The sequence below is a fragment of the Pleurodeles waltl genome, chromosome 7 (genome assembly GCF_031143425.1).
Source record: "Pleurodeles waltl isolate 20211129_DDA chromosome 7, aPleWal1.hap1.20221129, whole genome shotgun sequence".
Lineage (NCBI taxonomy): Eukaryota > Metazoa > Chordata > Amphibia > Caudata > Salamandridae > Pleurodeles > Pleurodeles waltl.
The window spans coordinates 505,082,781-505,105,835 of NC_090446.1; the positions used below are offsets into that span (position 1 = coordinate 505,082,781).

General features: G+C 42.3%; 1 protein-coding gene across 9 annotated transcripts in view; it reads right to left on the bottom strand.

Moving 5' to 3' along the window:
* Nucleotides 1–23,055, bottom strand: part of BCKDK (branched chain keto acid dehydrogenase kinase) — a 247,806-nt gene that overhangs the window by 35,325 nt on the left and 189,426 nt on the right. For all 9 annotated transcript variants that reach the window (XM_069244198.1, XM_069244201.1, XM_069244202.1 and 6 more), the window contains 4 exons: nucleotides 17,335–17,408; nucleotides 2,421–2,549; nucleotides 1,633–1,722; nucleotides 1,121–1,282 (listed from right to left, as the gene is read on the bottom strand). In XM_069244198.1, coding sequence (XP_069100299.1) covers nucleotides 1,121–1,282; nucleotides 1,633–1,722; nucleotides 2,421–2,549; nucleotides 17,335–17,408 — 455 coding nt within the window. The remainder of the gene's footprint in view (nucleotides 1–1,120; nucleotides 1,283–1,632; nucleotides 1,723–2,420; nucleotides 2,550–17,334; nucleotides 17,409–23,055) is intronic.

Genomic DNA, 23,055 nt, shown 5'->3' on the forward strand with positions numbered 1-23,055 from the left:
TTTAACGCTTTTAACTCAAAAGCTACTTTACGCAAAAAAATAAAAGCATGTTTACTGTAAATTTCTGCTTTCATGCCAAGCTAATTGTAAATCTGTTCAGTGGCTTCGGCAGTAGGTACAAGCAAACTTTCCTAAGGATGCTAAAATGGAAAAATAGCTCTTTTCACCCCTACTCCCTTTATGGATCTGGACTAAAAATGGCATACTGGACCTTAGTTGACTACACCATGTAATTGCCAAATTTGATGTAAATCAATCCAGTTAGTCAAAAGTTACAGCTGAATAATAACTACACAAACAGTGAAATCAACAGGAAATCAAAAATAAAAACAATGTGCCCAACATCCAATTTAAGCATCAACACTTTTGTATTACAGGGAACATGTAATTCATCCTCAAGGTTGTTCAAGGGAAACTCCTGAATCACTCCTAGCACAGAGTATCAAACATTAATTTTATATGGAAAGGCAAACATATGAAGCCTTGCATAAGGAGTTAAGGAAGTGCTCACCCAATGCTCAAAAAGAACGTTGTAAATGGATCCCATAACAGCTTCTTTAAACTAAACATGCCCACAGTTCTTGTTGATGTATCAACATTCAGAACAAAAAATAAAGGATGAAGAACCCTAGTATGCCATATAAGGCACTGCATTAGCAAAGGAGAATTGGACTTGCAGGAAGATACCATTTAAGTTGTGATGTGAATGTGAAAATGTGTTTAAAAAGCAGCAGTGGAACAAATTATCACACAACTCTTCTAGCAGCTCCATCTTCACCCTTATGGGTTGGTGAAACAAGACAAGCAGTTATAACCAGGGGTTCCTCAAGCTGTAAAGATCTACCTTTGCAGGGAAGAGGTTTCAATGTGAAATTAAGCACACCATTCTCGCCCTTGCTTTGCAGCTAGGTGCGTGTTGTACAAATCCCCATACTTAGAAATGTTAATAATTTGAGTACCTGGGTAAATGCACTTGTGACCCAAGTTCTGATCAGTATACTCCAGCTTTCTATCACATATACAACATTACATCTTCTATTATAAGGCCTTCTTCTAGGTCATAAAAAGGGTATCTAACTGTGTTATCAAAGAAGCTTTCAAGAATTTACGCCACCCTTACCCGTGCATGGGTCCAGACTGGCCACTGTTGACCATGTCTACCATATTCCCAAACATGGTGTTCATGCGGGGATCCTGGGTGCTCGACTCGGCTGTGGTAAAGTGATAATCCATCACCCGCTCAAGGTGGTCATGGGGGATGCCCCCACCTCGATCTGATATTCTGTTGGCAGAAAACACAGTAAAATGATGGACAGATAAGTGCAGGGGATGACATGGGGCAATGATTTAAGTGATGCAGGTGTAGGAGGACAGAATCTTTTTAATCTAAAGAGCAGCACTTTAACTGGGAGTTGGGAGCACCATTCGGAGTAGGGAGTGCTTGGGGATAGAAGGAGAGATCTTCTTCATAGAAGGCAGGAATCTTCTTTATCATCAGGAGTCAAGCTTTGCGAACGTTTTTATACTCATTATTCTGATGGAACTGGAAATAAAGATTGGGAAACAGACACTACACATGCAATGTTAGGAATGTATAGGAGCAGTAAAGTCTAGAGAACTAGTCCTCATTACCTTATGATTAGGTCAATATCGTTGTTGGCAATCGTAATGGCTATGTCAGGAACATTGTAAGGGGTGTCCAGGTGGCTCTCCATTGTGGCCCTAAAAGTTAAAAACTGAATTAAAGAAAATATGATACAGTGCCAAATTATCTAATAATTGCTTCAAATTCCTTAATACACACAGCACAAATTATCCATAACTGGCCCATGTACAGTGTAGATGAGGTGCTTTTCAGAGCCTTTTCCACTCAAGACGTGTTTAGCTCACACTACCTCTCCTCACAGAAGCAGCTCCCCTTCAAGGAGAATTTCAGGCAAAATCTAGGCTCTATCAATGTACACAGGGTAATGGGTCTCAGCTCACAAAGCTCTACAATCAAACAAAGTCTTCCATCATTGATGTCTTGTGACGTTACAAGATCTATTCTTAAGGTACCTTCGGGGGCAGTTCATGGAGCTGTTGGCAGTGAATACAAGAAGCTACATGGCGAGCTTCAGATGCAATATCCTCGTGTTGTTCAGAAAACCAGGGTAGGAAATCACTTTTCACAGAGCTCTTGAAGGAGTTAAATTAATTAATTTAATTACCCTATAGATTACCACTATGAGGTTACAACTAATGAAGTACCAGTCAAAAGCTGTCTTTACATTAAACAAAGATTCAGTATTTACACTGAGTAAGATGGAGAGTAGATCTGAAGGAGTTGCTGAGTCAATTCAGATGCAGACCCCAGAGATGTCTAAAGAATTATTAGTCCCTCAGTCTGAAGTTTTAAACTACACAGCGTCCACACTCACCTCATGGCATTCTTCAGGAGCTCAGGAAGAATGTAATCCAGTGGCATTGGAATAAAAGGAAAGCGGGCGGCTACATGACCATTTATGCGGACCCGTGGGGCGTTGCCATACTTGTGTTCACACAGGCGCCTTGCAAAAGAAGATAAAAAGACAGGTTACCTAGATATAACTAGTTCCTTCACAAATAGTTACAACTCTGGACAGTCCACATTTCTATTCACTTTAACATGGATTCTTTACCACAAAAATAAAACCACCAAAACATGATGCATGTTTTTAGTGCACTGATTAACAACTTAATATTTGTATGTATATGGTGCCACAGTACCCTGTGAGCAAACCTTATGTTTTAAGTCTTAGCCCAGTGGTATTTATTATTTCATCGATTTTATCCTTTATGTAACTTAGTTTTATGTATATGAAATGTGGTGAGTTTTTTGTGTCTCTGTTTTGTGCTTTTATCGTAACAGGTATCAAAATAAAGCTTATTTGAAACGAAATGTAAGTTTTTTTTGGTGATGAGACCATCCCACGCATCCACAGAACGACTGCCGGTGGTAGATCGTTCTCCCACCTCACCGCCAAGACATGGAACACTTTTCCCACCCATCTGCGACAGACACAGGACTTAGGGCCAGATGTATCAAAAAACGAAATTGCATTTCTTAAATAGCGAATTTTAAGAAATCACTATTTAAGAAATGCAAAATGGTATGTATGAATTTTGCGATTCGGTAATAGCGATTTCTTAAAATTCGCAAATGCTATTACCGAATCGCAAATAGAGAATCTGACTCCATTTGCACCTATGGGCCTGTTGCGAATGTTTTTGCATTTCCTAAATTGCGAATTCCAGTTAGGAATTCGCAATTTAGGAAATGCAAATCCCAGGGTGCTGGGGGCCTAAGGCCCCCTCTGCTGCACCCAAAAAATATTTTTACGGACATGTGAAGCACACACATGCCTTAGGGGCATGTGTGCACTACATGTCAATTTTAAAAATGCATTTATAATGCATTTTAAAAATTTGCACATGGTTACCACCAAACTTTTGTTGGTGGTAATTGCATTTCCTAAATGCCCAATTTGCATTTAGGAAATGCTTGATACATATGCTTAAGAAATCGCAAATAAGGATTCCTTATTTGCGATTTCCTATTTAGAGAATCGCAATTTGCATTTCTCTAAATGGGGTCGCAATTTTAAGGAATCACTATTTTAGCGATTTCTTAAAATTGCACTGCAAATGCCTTTCATACATTCTGAAAGGCAATTTTGCATTCGCAAACGGCTGAATTTTGCGATTTGCACCGTTTGCGAATGCAAAATCGCTTGATACATCTGGCCCTTACTTACCTTCAGGAGGTACCTCAAGACTTGGCTGTTCGAGCCAGTAGCTGCCCCCTACCCCAATCCAGTGCCTTGAAACCCTCACAGGTGAGTAGTAGCCCAGCCCCTACTGAACTTGCTGAAGCTGAACCCACTAACTCACAATATGACCAAACAGGTTGGCCTGACTCTGCCTTTAAACCTAGATCAGGCTCTGTGAAGAGGGATTTGGTGCAGGAATAAACGGAACACTGGAACATTAGCAAAAGGAGGCAAGGTGATGGGTGAAGCTCGTAAGCCTGAAAGCAAGAATGAGGGACATAGACATCTGTGATTTGGATGCCACAGCAATGGCAACTTTCGAAGATCGTTTAAGGTCATGAAGAAAGTGGAACAAAACCATGGCCACAAACAGCTTATTATATAGTTAAGCATGTATTCTGAGCATCTCAAACGGGAATAAAATACAACGGTTACATCAAGCCATCCACTGCCAAAGAACACTGCAGTGGGTGGTAGGCAGAATTTAAGAGAGTGGGTGGCTAGAGTGATCCATAAGATTAGGAAAGATATTCATTACAGAAACTCTGGTACAATCAGTTCAACATTTTCCTTAAAATGCCATGCAAATGGGTTCGACGGGCATATGCATGTCTTCTGCAACAATATTTCAAACACAACTTATCATAACTTTCTTGCGTCTCTGTGTCCTATGTTTCAATGACAAAGCTGGTTGGGATACAGAGCAGATGCCTGGAGTTTACCTTGAGATGGAGGGAAGGTGTCAATGTGGAGTAACCATTATGCCAGAAGGACCGAATTACAAGAGACAGTATATTTTAGCTATGGCATTATGAGTCACTTTCACATTCATAACATTTGGGAACAGATAACCAATAAAGGCTGTATCTCTTGAGGTCCTATATGTGTCATTTTATGAATAAACTCCAGCTTTTATCAGGAAATGGCTCATTAATGTACATATTCAAATGGATTGCAATCATCCTCTATTATTTTTGACAATACCAAGGTTTAGCAGATCCTCCTGTGAATGCTGTACATTTTCTACCTCACTTCCTTTGAACACACGCCCTTTAAATCAGCGCCTTATTACTTCTAATACAGATTCTATCAACATCTACCGGTGCAGGAGAGCTATTTTAATTTTTCAACTGGAGAAGAGTAAAGAGGCAAATTATCTGCAAGTATACCTATCCATCAGAAAAGCAAAACACTACGCTCCAGCACTGGGTTTGAACTTATTATTGGTTGCATTTATATTTGCATGTTTTGCACAATTTAGTCAACTTGGGTTTATTCCAAGTTAGTTATAAAACGTTTGAAATGACAACTTGTGAGCATCAGGAAATATACTTGGATTTACATCATGAGAATGCTGACAATAATTATTGAACCCTCTTGAGGATATCAGATTGGTTTCTAGCACCCTTGTCTCAATGTGGAAATGGGAAAGGACGTGAATTTGTAACTTACTCAGAGCAACATTGGTGTACATAACTAGAGTCTTTAGTGGCACAGACATCACAGATGCACATGCTTTACATGGAGTAGCTGTTAATCCCACTCAGAGACGTTTAGACAAAAGTAAAGTTAAATGGGTTCCACAAAGCCACTTGTTAAGTATGTTGTCCTGTCAAGAGAATGCATATTTCATTTAAGGTAATACTGAAATAAGCAGAGGAGTTTCTTGCTAACTTCCGTTTTGTGCATTATATAGAGAGATTTGCTGATGTCAAGTTGCTGCCTAAGAAATAGCAATATCAGATACATGTTATACCCAAGTAAGGTGGCTCAGTGGACTAATGAATCCACTCTGATCTCATGGCCAAAGGGCTCAAATCCTGGTGGATCCCCCCTAAGCCTTTCTTCCTTCTGAGGTTCATAAAATGAGCATCAATTAGTTGGATAACAACTTGATATTCAGCAGCAAGATGTCTTAAGGGGTAAGCATGCACTTTACAAATGTGTGTTATTATGGTATGTTATAACCCGCCAAAAAAATCTTGTTTAAATAGTTTTTAACACTTTCAATATCCATTGGTTAAATTGAAACAGTAAGTGAAGGCTGCTTTGATATCAACCATGTGTAGAAAATATCGCTGCTGTACCTGTTGCTAATCAAAAGAGAACAACAATGCAACCAACCAAACAATGCTTAAATTAAAAGGGACATTGTGTTTAAAAAAATTTAAAAAAAGTATACGCTGTGTAAATATTGCCTTGTACATACAAAACACAGCAGGTTGATCTTTTGAGGACTGAAATTGACAACTACAATTCAAAGGTCTGCTGCTCTGAAAAGATGAACATAGTAAAAGCTAGCTTCCAATGAAGTAGCCGGATTATCCATGTATGTACATGGGTGGAAAAGCAGACTGTCATGTTGAAGTGGCTCAACTGTGAGCTTATAAGAAGAAATTGGTTGTCTCAAACTTTATAAGCCATCCTAAATAAGTGTTTCCATCAAAGCAGTTTTATATTTCTCTGTTGGGTTTTCATCCTCATTAGTCTGCATTGTTAGTGTGCGATGCCCAAAATATTAACGCAAATAATTCAACTCATAGCTATGTCAAACCTGGGAACCCTATGAATTACTATCACATAGACCCAAATCACAGAAGCCTGATTCATCCCTTCACTACATATCATCACACCCTTCTACTACAACGGAGACACAATGGCAATTTAAGTACAAAGACTGCCAGTTAAGGGGTAACCAGGAGCTATAAAAGTATGCAAAGAAATTGCTTTCTGAAACATACATTTTGCATGTCCTGTGATATCCCTTCAACCTAAAATATCCAGGTCTTTCAATATATATGGATGCAATGATTCATAAAGCAGAAAACCTATCACAAATTCACAGAACTCTAAGCTCTGTCAGACCAATTTTTGTTTGGGCAGCTTCAGGACTCCACTAGGTTTACATTTCATCCCACTATGCAGCTGACTGCCAAGTTCGTGAAAGAAAGCAATGTCAATAAACACAGATGACAAGACAGTAAAATCCTGGAATTGATTAGCATTAAGAACCACAATGTAAAATCCAAGGACTATAAGTGGAATGGTATGACCTCTGCCTTACTTGACCTAGTGTTAGAACTCGAACAGTCTGGAGGACAGGACAGCCAAAACCTAGGAGACTGAAATCAAGAACACTGGCAAAGCTACCATGAGTAGCTGGTTACAAAGTAGCCTGGATAAGCAAGAAAGGTTAATGGATGTCTCAACGAAATCCATATTTCAACACCTCAAACAGCCTCCCAAGAAGGAAAGGCTCGCACTCTTGCCATTTATACTCACCTGAATTCAGTGAGAAGAAACAATCTATAAACAAGGAAGACACACTGATTTTAACAACTTAGCAAAACATAACAAAACATCACCCATCCTAGTTGGAATACGTACAGAAGATACCAAACTATCTAAACAAACCTATCTCAACATTCAAAGTGATGATGCAGAAATAGTCAGAGAAATTATAAAACCTACATCCAATCCAATACGGATTGTAGTGTTCTCCTAAAGGCAGAACAAAGTCCAACATTTTTTGATTTCTTCAATGGTAACATGTAAATATCAGAAAGGAACCGGGCCTACCACCACACTTCTCCTTACTGTCTCATTCAACAAACTATCTCTCCCACCATGATTGATTTCACCCTACAAATAACCAAAAGAATACAGAAATAATGACTGCAACACAGTCTCAAGGATAAACAGCGTTACACTGGAGGAGTCTGAATTTAGGAGCATGTCTTCTGCGGTTCTCAAATGCAGTCATTTATATTTTCTGGCATAATGTTGAGGATCTTTAAGAGGGCATAAGACACTACATTTAATGTTATTCTGTTCTAAAGTAACCTGTACTTCTATTGAGAAACAAAAACATTTCATCTCTACTAAATGTAGTTGGAAGGATTTGGTATTATTTGCTCCAACGAGCACCTCAACGCTTGTCTCAATCTAGTGGCTTTGACAACCCAGAGGAGATTGAGTAATCCTGGTTTATCCTGGGTACTACTAGCTGGCAGTTTTTTTTTTATAAAGGCTTCATTCTGTTAAACATTTTCTGCCTTAGGTACTGAAAAGCAGTTTTATGGAGACCAAGGGCCAGATGCACGACTCTCAGTATTTGCGATTCACGAGTTGCATTTTTTTGCAACTCGCAAATGCAAACTGCAAACACTGAAGTACAATAGTGTCTAAAATACTGTTTGCGATTCCCAAAGGGGTCACAAGGGACCTGACTCATTAATATTCATGGGACTACTGTCATGCAGGCGGCCCAAGCATGGGAAAAAGCGGTCATGAAAGTTTAAAGCAGGCGCCTTATGCCAGGCAGCTTCCGATTTGGTGGTTGTGCCCCTTCTTGCATATTCAAGACTCCATGGATGTTATTAAATGGCTGGAGGGTGGCTGTCGGAAAGCAGGAGACCTATTTCTAATTGGCAACGTTCGGTCCCTTGAGGTGGTTGAAACTCATTACGACATAGATAGGGGGCAGTTTATGCAATATGAGAGTATATCTTGCATGACCTCTGAGATCTGGATGTCATTCCTGGTGGAACCAGCGGAGTCCCAAGTCCTACAGGTGATTCTACAGGGAGTGCAGAATTATTAGGCAAGTTGTATTTTTGAGGATTAATTTTATTATTGAACAACAACCATGTTCTCAATGAACCCAAAAAACTCATTAATATCAAAACTGAATATTTTTGGAAGTAGTTTTTAGTTTGTTTTTAGTTTTAGCTATGTTAGGGGGATATCTGTGTGTGCAGGTGACTATCACTGTGCATAATTTTTAGGCAACTTAACAAAAAAAAATATATACGCATTTCAATTATTTTTCATTACCAGTGAAACCAATATAACATCTCAACATTCACAAATATACATTTCTGACATTCAAAAACAAAACAAAAACAAATCAGTGACCAATATAGCCACCTTTCTTTGCAAGGACACTCAAAAGCCTGCCATCCATGGATTCTGTCAGTGTTTTGATCTGTTCACCATCAACATTGCGTGCAGCAGCAACCACAGCCTCCCAGACACTGTTCAGAGAGGTGTACTGTTTTCCCTCCTTGTAAATCTCACATTTGATGATGGACCACAGGTTCTCAATGGGGTTCAGATCAGGTGAACAAGGAGGCCATGTCATTAGATTTCCTTCTTTTATACCCTTTCTTGCCAGCCACGCTGTGGAGTACTTGGACGCGTGTGATGGAGCATTGTCCTGCATGAAAATCATGTTTTTCTTGAAGGATGCAGACTTCTTCCTGTACCACTGCTTGAAGAAGGTGTCTTCCAGGAACTGGCAGTAGGACTGGGAGTTGAGCTTGACTCCATCCCCAACCCGAAAAGGCCCCACAAGCTCACAAGCTGATGATACCAGCCCAAACCAGTACTCCACCTCCACCTTGCCGGCGTCTGAGTCGGACTGGAGCTCTCTGTCCTTTACCAATCCAGCCACGGGCCCATCCATCTGGCCCATCAAGACTCACTCTCATTTCATCAGTCCATAAAACCTTAGAAAAATCAGTCTTGAGATATTTCTTCGCCCAGTCTTGACGTTTCAGCTTGTGTGTCTTGTTCAGTGGTGGTCGTCTTTCAGCCTTTCTTACCTTGGCCATGTCTCTGAGTATTGCACACCTTGTGCTTTTGGGCACTCCAGTGATGTTGCAGCTCTGAAATATGGCCAAACTGGTGGCAAGTGGCATCGTGGCAGCTGCACGCTTGACTTTTCTCAGTTCATGGGCAGTTATTTTGCGCCTTGGTTTTTCCACACGCCTCTTGCGACCCTGTTGACTATTTTGAATGAAACGCTTGATTGTTCGATGATCACGCTTCAGAAGCTTTGCAATTTTAAGAGTGCTGCATCCCTCTGCAAGATATCTCACTATTTTTGACTTTTCTGAGCCTGTCAAGTCCTTCTTTTGACCCATTTTGCCAAAGGAAAGGAAGTTGCCTAATAATTATGCACACCTGATATAGGGTGTTGATGTCATTAGACCACACCCCTTCTCATTACAGAGATGCACATCACCTAATATGCTTAATTGGTAGTAGGCTTTCGAGCCTATACAGCTTGGAGTAAGACAACATGCACAAAGAGGATGATGTGGTCAAAATACTCATTTGCCTAATAATTCTGCACTCCCTGTAGATCCCGGCTCCTTCAAAGGCACTATTTACCGGCCAAGTGCAGCCCTCAAACACAACAGGCAGACTAATATTACACTGATGCACACCTCCTGGTATGGAGAGTTAAAGACCATGCTTACGGACGGGCAGTAGCCAGCAATGCCCAATTTAATTTGGTGCAATTTTGCTTCATATATAGAGCATACTTGACACCACATCGCTTGCATATGGCTCATCTGACATGCCCTGCGGTTTGCGATAGGTGCAGTGAAACTCTGGCAGATTTTTGGCATGTTGCATGGGATTTTGCACAGTTACAATCGCTTTTGGGTGAGGTACTGCAGGAGGTGCATAGTGACAAAGGTGTGTGTGTGTGTAGAACCTACAACTTAACATGCATGCTGGGAATGTTGCCTCTTCCAAATAAGAGGAAAAAAACTGCGGTACAGATTCGCTCAGCTAGGCTTAGAGCTGGCGCGATGACGCATAGCCATACACTGTGCTAGCCCAACCTCTCTGGCTATGCCTAAATGGCCGGCTGACTTGGGCGGAAGAGTGCCAGCGCTTAAGGGCTCGCAGTAATACCACAGCACAAGACCTTGAGAGTTGGTGACGTGCTAGATAAGTTGGGTGATCATGACAAGTCAATGGGAGACAAATCAGACTTTACCACACCAGATGGGGATGATGCATCTCTAGCTGCAACATCTGGTAATGGGACTGAGCTGGATGAGATGATGATCCCCCCCCACACTCCCCTGCTCCCTCTATTACTAGTCGGTCCACTTAAGAATCCAGACAAGCCCAACCATGCGCCACCTGAATATATGTGGATGTCTGATGTTGTTCTGTTCCTCTTTTTTCCTTGCCCCCACCTGAGAAGCTCCTGTGTACACCTCCCACGCCAATAATGCAATGGTACTTGATAACACAATGCTGCACTGTTTCATTCTGTATAGAATTGAAAAATGAATTATGAGGCACATCGCAATTTGCGACCCACTGTGAATGGCCGGCACTCACACGGATAGTGGTCTGCATGTCTTTGACTGCTTTTTAAACAAAGCAGGTTTTTTCTTTTCCAATGCAGCCTGTTTCCTTAAAGGAAAACAGGGATGCAGGTCAAAAATAAAAATGAAAAGTTTTTTCATCTTTTTTTTTTTAGGATGGGCAGTGGTCCATTGGACCACTGCCTAATCTGAAAAGATGTTGGCGCCCCTCCTTGAAGACCTCTTCCCATTTGCAAATGGGTTACATGTTTTGCGACCGCGTTGCAGTTGCAAGACATTCATACATATCAGTGTGGCTCGCTATTAGGAAGGGACACCCTTTACATGCTCTTCCTAATGGTGACTTGCCAAACCTATTTTGTGAGTCGGTAACAGCTACAAACTTGCAAAACAGGGTTGGTACATAGGGAAGTGCATTTCACCGGTCTCAAACGGCCCCAAATGTCACCTTTTGAGCGAACACACAATGATTCTCGCTCTCATATTGTGCAAATTATATTTTACTGTATTATAGGCCAGCATTCCAAACTAATACACAGGTGTGAAAGAATGTTTTTGTTCAATTGTCTGCCAATCATATAACATGTATAATCAGAACTGCACGCACTGTGCACAGACAAACGTTTTGCATTCTTTTATAGAGATAAAGTAGCGCTGTACTCCACTTTCTATCCCCCATAATAATTTCTGCGGTTTTTTTTTTTTTTTTTTTTTTTAAAACTTTAATTACCTCTCTTTCTAGCCTCACTTGTCAACTGAAAGGCTTTTACATAAATCAGATATTAGTAAAACATGAGGAACCATATGCATTGATCTAAACACATGCCATATACGTACCCATTGTAAACTCTGCCACAACTGTTCATGGAAGGCTATGTCCATTTGTCACACGAAGCGAAAATAGTGTCCATCACTCAAAGGCCAGACTGGATGAATCCAAAAGAGCATCAAGACACATGCACAGTGTCCATGATGACAAGTTAAGCAGTTTTTTGTTCCACTCTCTGTTCAAGCGAAGGTTTCTTTAAGGAAGGAACAAACTAGGGGCTGGTGAACAAATGTACAGGGGCCAGTAAACACATTACAGGCAAGGAAAATGTTATTCACCCTGTAAGCATCTGTTTGTGGCATGTAGTGCTGTAGATTCACATGCTGTGCATACACATGCAATCTACTGCTGTACAAGTGTTTTTTGCTCTAACAAGTCTTTTCAAGTCACAGCGTATAGTTACTCCATGTATATCTGGTAATAATGAGGGGAAAGGATGTGGCGTAATAGCCAGAGCTGCCAACTTTCGAGCTAGGGAAACCACTTAATCTCCTTGTGCCTAAAGACAGTGCCTGGATATCCTTGCGGGTGATTAGCCACGCTATACAAATCCAAGTATTTTATTATGGACATCTATTCCATTGTTAATGTTTTTTCAACATGGAGGGTGAAGATATAGATGGAGCACAGGAAATATAGAATAGATGACCATGCAAAGCAAAGGTAAAAAATATCACTATCTGCAATAACCACAGGTGATCGGTGAGAAGTACATGTTAAATATCTTATTCATATTTTTATAGCACTTTATACTGCAGTTTTGTTTATTCAAAGTGTTGAAAACAACCAAGGTTGTTCTTACTCAATTTAATAGTATTCAATTTACTGACCTAAGGAAGATGGAAAGCTAAGCCGGCCACACAGATTTTTGATTTCTTTAGCAGGTAGGAGGTATATTGTAAACATTCCATTCACTTGTGTTTCCTAGTGCTATCAATGTGTGTGCGCTCAAGGAATGGGGAACCTTGGTAATGGCTTACACGGCCTGCTCACCTAAGGAAGCCAGGACCAGCTGCACTTTCTGTTTTAAGCATGTGGAAGAGACAATGTGTTATTCGTGTTCTATGCATTCCAGATGGGAAGATATTTTTAAGATATTCTGAGAACTGCAAAGAGAAAAAGGACAGCAATACTGCATGTAGCATCAACTCTGTGGTGTTCATCAATGTTGAATTTTGTATCACAGATCAAACAAGCATTTGACATGGATCATTTCCTGCTGCCAAAAGATGGTAGGGCGCTCAAACTAAAGAACGAAACAGATGGTAAGAAAAAAGCTGTAAAAATCATAAAGTATGATTGCTCTTACATGGAGTTTGAATACAGCTGCGTCACCGTAACTGGTGAAATTAGGCCACAGTGTGTGGTCTGTGGCATCACCGTGGCTAACAAAAGCCTGAAACCAAACAAACGAAAGCACCACTTGAAAACTAAAGAAGGGTTTTTGGTAGGGAAGAATAGAGATTGTTTTGCCAGAAAGCTAGAAGACATCATCCACCAAAAAGACATTCTGAGAAATGAGGTCTCCATGCCAACAAATGCCTTGAAAGCATCTTACCAAGTGGCATATCACATTGTCAAAAACAAAAAGCTTTTTAACAGATAGATACAAAATGATTCTTCCAGCAATTCTCGAAGTGGCCAGGCAGAGAAGTTTAAAATGGTACCCCTCGCAGACCCAACAGTTTGCCGCTCTATCTCTGACATGTCAGAGGATATCAACAGACAACTGAAAGCAACCTTGAAATTGAGTGTGTTTGCTTTGCAACTGGATGAAGCGACTGACTTATCTAAGGAAGCTCATTTAATTGCTTATATCTGATACTTTCACAAAACTGTAATATTGGAAGATTATTTTATTCTGTAAACCAATCAAGGGACAGGCAACAGCATCAACCCTGTTTGATATTCTCAGTGGCTTCCTGTGCTTCAAAGGCTTAACATGGGACAACTTTGTTGGGATCTGTACAGATGGTGCTCCTTCCATGTGTGGGGCTAGGGTAGACTTAAAAACCAAAGTGTTGAAAGTGGCTCCTCATATTCTATGGATTCACTGTATGATACACCAGGAAGCCCTTGCAGTCTGAAACATGGATAGAGAACGTGAGGGTGTGTTAAATTCTGCTGTGAAACATGTTCATTTTATAAAGGCTCACCCCACTGGAGCTTGTCTGTTTGCAATTTTATGTGCAGAAATGGGAGCTCAACATGATGGTTTGCTTTTCCTTACAGAAGTCTGGTGACTGTCCAGAAGAAAGATAATGAATTGCATTTTTGAACTGAGAAATGAAGTACTACAATACCTTCTGGATTTGCACCCCTACAAAGTAGAACAGTTGTGTAATCCACATTGGCTTGTGCTTTTAGCATACCTTGCAGACATCTCTTATAAATTACATTCCTTGAATTTGTCTTTGTAAGGAGCTGAAAGTACATCTTTATCATGTATAAAAAAATATCTGCCTTCAAGTAGAAGTTGGCGCTGTGGAGAAGACTATTGCAAGGCAGCCTGCTTGAGGCATTGCAAGGTTTAGCAGAAGCTCTTGAGGACACAGGATATGAACTTGAAAGTCCTGCAGAGGTCGTAAGAAATTACTTGACTTCTCTCAGGGACAGTTTAGATAAGTACTTTCTTTTGGCTGAAAATGTTTGAAAAACATTCAGGTTTGTCAAAAATTGCAGTGAAGACTCTTCTGCCTTTTAGCTCATCATATTTATTTGAGATGGGGTTCTCAGCACAGTCAGTATTAAAGACGAAGCACCATTCAAGATTTGAAGTGGAGCACAACCTGAGGATGGCAGTAGCAAGAATACATCCACAGATTGACCGCGTCTCTGGAGACAAACCGGCACACCCATCACATTAGTTCAGAAAGGTGTTACTGTCTAAATACGTTTTGTCAAATTATGTTTAGTTTTTGTCTGAAGTGTGTAGTAAGCCTCTGACACCAAATCACAGTCACCCACAAACCTTTGGTACGCTGAACACTGTTTAATATTATTTCCCCACCATAAACTGATTTCCCTTGGGAATTGGGCCATTTATGGCTGTCCTTACATCTAAAAATTTTTGTTTGACAGGAGAGTCTCAGCATCAAAAAGTTTGAAGAGACCTGCAGTAGGTAAATAACCCGAGGGCTGCGGTGTCCCCCAAAGGCAAGCAATTGGAACTGATTGTGCTGACCACCCCCCACGAACAGCAAGTATCTTCGATGCACAGGGTGGATGAGTATGTGGAAGCAGGCATCCTTTAGACTGAGGGCTGTCATAAAGTCGCCTTGCTGTAGCAGAGTGATAACATCCTAGAGTGTTAACCATGTGGTAGTGCTCCAAACGTATGTATTTATCGAGGGCACTTAGGTCTAAAATGAGCTGTTGAGGCTGGGCATTCCATGTTCCCCAAGTATTTGTATGCTTCCTAGCCATGTGGATGACTAAGGAATCAGGGGTAACTGGCCCCTGATATAGGGTGGATCAGGAAGAGAGACCTTGAACTTCTTGTCCACCCGAGGCATGACTACTCACACCTTCAGAGACACTTTAAAGAGGTCCCCAGCAGGCTAGAGCATACCCTTTAGCATCAGGACGAACTGAAGGGACCGCTGTGTGGAGAAGATGGCCTACACAAGGAAGTGGGCTTCCTAGTGTGAGACATGAAATGTGGCCACTATGTAAGACCTCGTGGTACAAGGTAGTATCTACCAGGTATGAGGCTTCGCAAGGTATACGTTTGGGTTCAGTGTCAGCTGGGGGCTCCATGTCAATCGCTAAAGGGGTCAGGAACCTGGGGATCATATGGTGGGTCATGTGGATTGTAAGAAGAGCTTGAGGTGTTTCCTCCCCTCCAAAAGTGGAGAACTTTTTGTTGAGTTTGACTGAGGGTCTACAGGCAGCTGTGGAGAGGTAGGGACAGGGGCAGTAGGAAGAGAAAGGAAGCAATAGGAAGCAGCGGAGAGGTGCCTCTTTCATAGTAACAAGGTTTCTTGAGAGTTGACTGCCCAGATAGATTGAAGGACTCCTCAAACGTCCATTTCCTTTTACGAGGAATAAAGTCATTATGTGCCTGTGGAGGTGTGGCCAGGATACAACCAGTGCCAAGCTGGATATGGATACAATGTTGCCTGGTGTAAAGTTGTCCTTGAAGACATAGGGGAATTGGTTGCTCGAGATCCCTGGGGAGGGTAGAGGACGTGGCTGCGGACAGTGGCCTGGAAGGAACCGGAGAAGGCCGCCTTCAAGAAGGCACTGAGGTGAGCTTCAGCTCACTCCCTCTTCGTGTTGAGTGCCTCAGCTCAGATTGTTTCAGGTACGTATATTTTAATTTCAAGGTTTTTGACTCTAAAGTTTGATGCCGACCAAGGCCATGAGGCAGTGGGGGACCAGAGACTCTAATATAGTATGGAAGCTCAAATCTGGTGCCTCTGTAAGGTACGTGGTGTGCCTGAGGATGGTACTCACTGTGGTATTCAGCAGCTGGAGCTAGTCTGGCAGGGGCTCTTCAGCTTTGGTCTTTGAGCCAAAGCTTTCCGGAGAGAACGCCTTCTTGACCTATCTGTCAAAAATGCCCGGCTGCTGGAGATCCTTCTCTTCTTGGTCCCCGAAGAGATCCGGAGTATCTTCCTGCTCCTTCCAATTTGCTACTTAAGCCAAAGCAATACATTGCGCCCATCGATTCCGAAGCGTCTTCTTGTTTCGTAATGCAATGCCTGCAGCACAGAAGTCTTCTTAACGATCATGGGACAAACAGAGATTACAAACCTTGTGTAGATCTGTCCTCCAGAACTTTGAGTGGCAAGTAAGACAAAACCTAAATGGAGTCCTTTCCATCATGCCAATATTCCTGGATGATGACGAGATGGCACACTGAAGGGAATGAGCCCTGTTCTGTCGAGATAGTCGACTCCTGGAAGGAGTCGAAGGGGCACGCGAAAGTGGATCCCGATGAGCAAGCAAAACTGAAAAGTCTATAGACGAGGGATGAATCCGAGGGCCCGGTGAGAACACCACACAGCATTGAACCTGAGCTCACATAGACAAGTCTGAATGAGACGTTGGAGGGAAAAAAAGCATCTAACAATTGAGCCAATGCCCATGCGCATTACCAGAGATAGATGGAGTCAATATATCTTATGACTCAAAGGATTCTTTGAACAAAAACAAGTTGCACATGTGTGAGCCCAACACTAGGTGGCAGGAGCACGCACAGCATGTTTTTCTACACTTACACGTCACAAACAAATTTTTATTCATGTTTCCCATAAAAAATAAAAAAATAAAAAGAAATAAAAAAGGATGATTTGAAGATAACAGCACTCTGCAGTCAGCACTGAGGTGCTCTGAGCCAAAAAGGAGCCAAGGATTTCAAATTAACTATGTTGAGGTGCTCCGACTGTAAAAAGGATCACGAAATGGACATGGTGGGGTAAATCTAAATCTGTTTTACAGTAACTTTTTTGGGTGAATCCCTGCAATCTCGGAGGCAGCCAAAATAATTCAGTGATGACGCAATAGTAAGATGACAAGAACAAAAAATATATATATATATTTTTTTTTTTAAAGATAAAATACATCTCCTTACCTAGCAAAGTCCACCCACTTCTCAATTATCTTCTTTGGAGACAGACGTGTGCAGATGATTCCTACAAAGTCTGGCTACGGATGAGAAAAAAAGGCAGATAATAGGTGAGCATCTAGTCACTGTTGTAACAATAGCCACTGTAGCCCTGCAGTGATACAGTGAACAGGATATCCCCCACATTTACAACAGTGTATCCCATCCACCAATCTCTAAATAAAGATCTAGGATGTAAAAAAAAAAATACAAGCAACTGAGTGGTGTCAGACAGCACAAGCAGCAAAACAAAATGTCTGCAGAACAATACGGATTGGTTGTCAAATATCTGTCCAACAGATGTTCTACAGAGAATGTTTGCTATAAGTGCTACTTAAAAGTATAGCCTGGCAGTTCAAACTGTACTATTCCTATCTGAGCAGGATCAAGAATGATCTGCATAATGATGGTACCTGTTGTACAATGGGAAAAGGGCTAAAGTTGGTGGATAAGGCTGTGGGCTAGGTAATTACCAATGCCTTAGAAAAGAATGATTTGCCTTTCGGTAAACGTGGTACAAGACAAAAGCCCCTGGAAGCCTTTTCTTACTCACATACTGCTCACTTTCGATGCCTGCAGCAGGCTCACTAAGAATCAATATTTTGAAGTTATTCACCCTATCCAAATATTAAGAGTAAAGGCAAATAGTAGCAGAGTTCAGGTTCAACACTGGATGTATGCTTAAACTGTTTAGCACTTGAATACGGCTTAGAAACGTAAACTTGAAAATTAGGCAGGTGTTTACCAAGAAAACTCAGAAATCACATAATATAGAATGTCACCTCTCCAAACCGTACTAAAGTTAATTGTCGATGTTTAATAAATTTCATGAGTCAAACATACAAGCAACAGGAAGGAAAATGTAACTTACCCACTAAGCATCTGTTCAGGGCATGTAGTGCGGTTGATTGACATGCTCTGAATAACCCTGCCTTCTAGTTTGGGTCTGGAGTGGTACAAGTTATTTTTCTTCGAAGAAGCATTTCAAGCAATAGGGTCGAGTGACTCCTCCTCTAGGTGATAGTGCGCATGGACATAGACTCTTTTGTTACATTGTTTTCCCGTAGGCAGGTGAGAAAAGGAGTGTAGAAGAAGTATACAGAAAGCGATGTCCATGCAAATGTAACTACATATGTACAAATATATATGAATATAATGTAACTGTAATAGCCACAGGCATCCAGGGAGGAGGGAGGGTACATGTGAATCTACAGCACTACAGATGCTTACTGGGTAAGTAACATTTTCCGTTCGATGGCATGTGTGGCTGTAGATACACATGCTCTGCATAGACTGTAAAGCAGCCCCACCATAAAAGCGGTGGCTAGCCGGTGGGAGTTGCAGGTGACTGGAAACCTGTTTGTAGCCCAGCTTGACCTACATTGGCTTGCGGACCTGCTAGTACATCCACACATTAATGTTTTGTGAATGAGTGTGGTGTAGACCATGTTGCTGCCCGAGAAATGTCAACTATACGGTTATTTCCAAGAAAAGCCATAGTGGCACCTTTTTTCCTAGTAAAATGTGCTCTAGGAGTAATAGGCAATGGTCTCTTTGGATTAGCATTCCAATTCTGTATACACTCAATTATCCATCAAGCTATGCAGTTTTTGGATATTGTACTACCTTTGCGGTAATGAAAAGGCTACAAAGAGTTGTTTTATTTTTCTAAACTGCTTGATTCTGTCAAAGTAAAACATGAGTGCTCTTTTAAGAACTACAGCGTGGACAGCTCTTTCTGCAACGGAGTCACAATGGAGAAAGAAAAGGTAAATGGATTGGTTTATATGTAACTGTGAAACCACTTTAGGAAAGAACTACAGGCTTGTGCAAAGGACCACCTTGTCTCTATGAATTTGAAATAAAGGTTCTTCCAAAGGTAATGCCTGGAGCTCACGACGCGCCTGAGTGCTGTGATAGCAACTAAGAAAGCTACCTTCCAATAAAGCTATTGAAGAGGATATGAATGAAGTGGCTCGAAAGGAAGGCCCATGAGCCTGGTAAGCAGAATATTAAGGTTCCAGGAAGGTGCAAGCAGCACACTGGGTGGAATGACCCCTTTAAGGCCTTCCACAAAAGTTTTAATGACTGGGGTTCTGAACAAACAACTATGCTGTATGTTCTGTAGATATGCAGCTATAACTGCGAGATGTAGGGGAATGCAAGTATAAGCTAAATTTTCTTTTTATAGGTGGAGCAGATAAATTATGTCCTCAATAGTAGCTTTCATAGGGTCAATAGGTTTGGGTTGGCAGTAGCAAACAAAATGTTTCCACTTTGCAGCATACCATGCTCTAGATGTGGGTCTTCAAGCTTCTCGGAGAATGTCCATGCATTCCTCAGGAAATCCTAAGTAACCAAACTCTATGACTTCAGGAGACATATCGTAAAGTTGAGTGACCATGGGTTAGGATGTCTGATCTGTCCTTGATTTTGAGTGAGAAGGTCTGGCCTGTTGGGAAGCTTCTTGTGGGGAACTACTGATAGGACCAGAAGTGTGGTGAACTATGGCTGACGTGCCCAAGTGGGAGCTACATGGATCATGGCGAGAGACGTTTGTATGATCCTCTGAACCAGGAATGTAATTGTGGGGGGGGGGGGGGGGGGGGGGGGGGGAAGGTATGGGGGAAGAGCGTAAGCACATATCCCTGACCAGTTCATCCAGAGCGCTGCCCTTGGATAGAGGGTGTGGATACCTAGAGGCGAAGCTTGAGCATTTAGCGTTTTCTGCTGTGGCAAAAAGGTCTTTCTGAGGAATACCCCACTATGCAAACTATGTTTGAAGGACTGTGGGTGGAGTTTCCATTCCTGGACTTGTTGCTACAGGTCTGCAAAGTTGTTGTGTGTCCGTAGGAGATACTCTGCCACCACATTGAATGTGGTGGTGGGGAGCCCACTTTCATATTGTCTAAGAGTAATAACAATTGGGATGACTTTGCTCCCTCCTCAAATTTCTGTAGATAATACATGGCTGTCATGTTGTATGTGTGGACTAGGACAACAATGTGAGACAGGTGATGAGGGAAAGCTTTCAGGGCTAGAAACACTGCCTGAAGCTCCAGGTAACTGAAGTGTAGGGATTAGTGACCGAGGTCCTAGCTGCCCTGTACTGTGAGGTTGTTAAAGGTGAGTGCCCCATACCGTCAGTGATGCATCTGTGGTCAGTATGACCTGAGGCACAGGGCCAGAAAAGGTCACCCTTTCAACAGGTTGGTGGTGTCCCACCATTGAAGAGAGAGGTGAGTATGGCTGTCTAACAACACTAGATCTTCCGGGTGAACCTGTGACTGAAATCACTGACGAGACAGACACTGCTGTGCGGATGCATGTGCAGTCTGGCTTGAGGAACGATGGTATTGCAGGATGCCAGCATTCCTAACAGGCGCAAAATAGTACTGACTGTGAATGTAAGATTCTCCTGAAACTGGAGAAGAGACTAAACACTCTTAATGCGGGCCGGGTTGGGGCACGCTAGTTCCAACTCTGCATTGAGAATGGCTCCTAAATAAGGCTATACCTGAAGGGGTTGGAGTTGGGATTTGGAAAAGTTCAGTGTGTGAAGGAGATCGAATGTCAACTGGGTATGATATTGGCGGGGTGGTAAGGTATTGGCTTTGATGAGCCAGTTGTCTAGGAAAGGGAGCACGCATATGTTCTGTTCCCATGAGGTGTGAAGCAACTACTGCTGCTAAATACTTTGTGAAGACTATGGGAGTGGTAGTGACCCCGAAAGGCAGGACTTTGAACTGGTAATGTTTGCCTGCAATAACAAACCTTAGGTACTTTCCGTGTGCAGTGGGTGGGAATATGAAATTAGACGTCCTTAGATCTAGAGCTGTCATAAAGTCGCCTTGATGCAGAAGAGGAATAACATCTTGAAGAGTAACCATATGAAAATGTTCTGACAGGATGAATTGGTTTAGAAGTTTGAGGCTGATAATAGGTCTGAGAGAGCCGTCCTTTTTGGGAAGGAGGACGTGTAGGGAGTATACCCCTGATCCCTGATGTAAGGGAACAGACTCGATGGCCCCTTTGAGAAGCAGGGATTGAAACTCCTGTTTGAGAAGGGTGAGGTGCTCGTTGGAAAACCTGTGAGTATGAAGGGGGGGGATATTTAGAGAAGTGGTAATGAGCTCCAGACAATAACCATGATGGATAATGGAGAGAATTTATTGGTCCATGGTGATGTTGACCCATTCTGACTGAAAGTTTTGGAGTCATCACCCAACCGGTGTGGAGTGAGCGGGGGTGGGGGAACGGACGTAGACACTGCTTTACAGTGGAGGAAGAGCCTAGAGAGGCTGTGTTCTTACCTTGGCCCTTACTGCTGTTGCCTCTGTAGGAAACCCTATAGAAACCCCTTGAAAAGGAGGTCTGAGGCTGTCTGGATTGTGAAGTGGACGCCTCAGAGGATGTGGATTTGTAGGAGCCTCAAACTTGGGTGACAAAAAGTGCCTCTCTGTGTGGGAGATTGCATAGCATCCATGGCCTTTGCAATATCTGTGCCCTTCTTTGGCTTCTTAAGGGTAGTGTCCACTCAAGGGCCAAAAAGATGTTCATTGTCAAAGGGCATGTTAAGGACCGCTTGTTGATCTTCTGGTTTGAAACGAGAGCAGTGGAGCCAAGCATGCCTTCTCAGGAGGACACTTGTATTAGCGCTGAATAGAGCTGTAGCTGCGATGGAATAATTAGAAATTGTTTGCCCCTCTGCAACTATTTGTTGTCCTCTCTTCCGGTGCTCATCTGGTGGAAACTGGAGCTGCTCCTCCATTTTGTCCCAGTGAGCCCAGTCGTATCTGGCCAGCAACACCTCGGAGTTGGCATATGCCAATGGTTAGCTGCTCGCACAGCAATTCTTTTGCTGGCAGCATCGATCTTCTTGCTCTCCTTCTCAGTAGGAGGAGAGTCCCCAGTGGCCTGGCTATTGGCACATTTTCTTGGTGTGGTGGTGACAATAAAGTCAGGAGGGACTTGAGATCTGATATATATTGGGTCAGAGGGAGCCGGCTTAAATTTTTTGCGAGTCTAGGGGTGATAACCCTAGAGCAGAAGGGATCCTTGAAGATTTTGTCAGAACAACAAATCCCTGTGTGTAGATGCCAGTGTGTCAAACAGAAGGCCCTGTTCGATGGTGTCACTGCGTAGGTCTACATGGTGGAATGCAGCTGCTCTTGCCACTACTTGTTGGTAGGAACTAGTGTCCTCTGGTGGCAAGGGGCATGCAGGGTACAGGTCAGAATAACAGGAAAGGATGGGGCCAGGATCATAAGTGCCCCAGGGATCTTGGTCAGGTTGTGGCCCACCCAAGTCTTTCCCAACAAATAAAGGAGATCCTTGAGAGGTGTAATCTCCTGGTGTAGGTGAGACAAGAGAATTAGGAGGGGAGGTAGGTGGAGAAGAAGAAGAGGGTGAAGGAGGAGGTGAAAGTGGACAGGAGGAGGATAAGAACGTGGATAAGACGTACGAAATGGACTGGTGGCCTTGTCCTTAGTTCTTCTCTTTTGAGGTGGAGGAGTGTCCAAGATTCCTGAAAGGACAGCTTCCTCTTAACAGTCCTGGAGAAGAAGCAACAATGCATTCTGTACCCTTCTGAATATGGAGGTGGTGCCGACGAGCGTCCAAATTCTCCAGTATAGGCTCCACAGGAGAATGAGTAGCAGAAGACTGACTAGAGTTCTTCGATCCAAA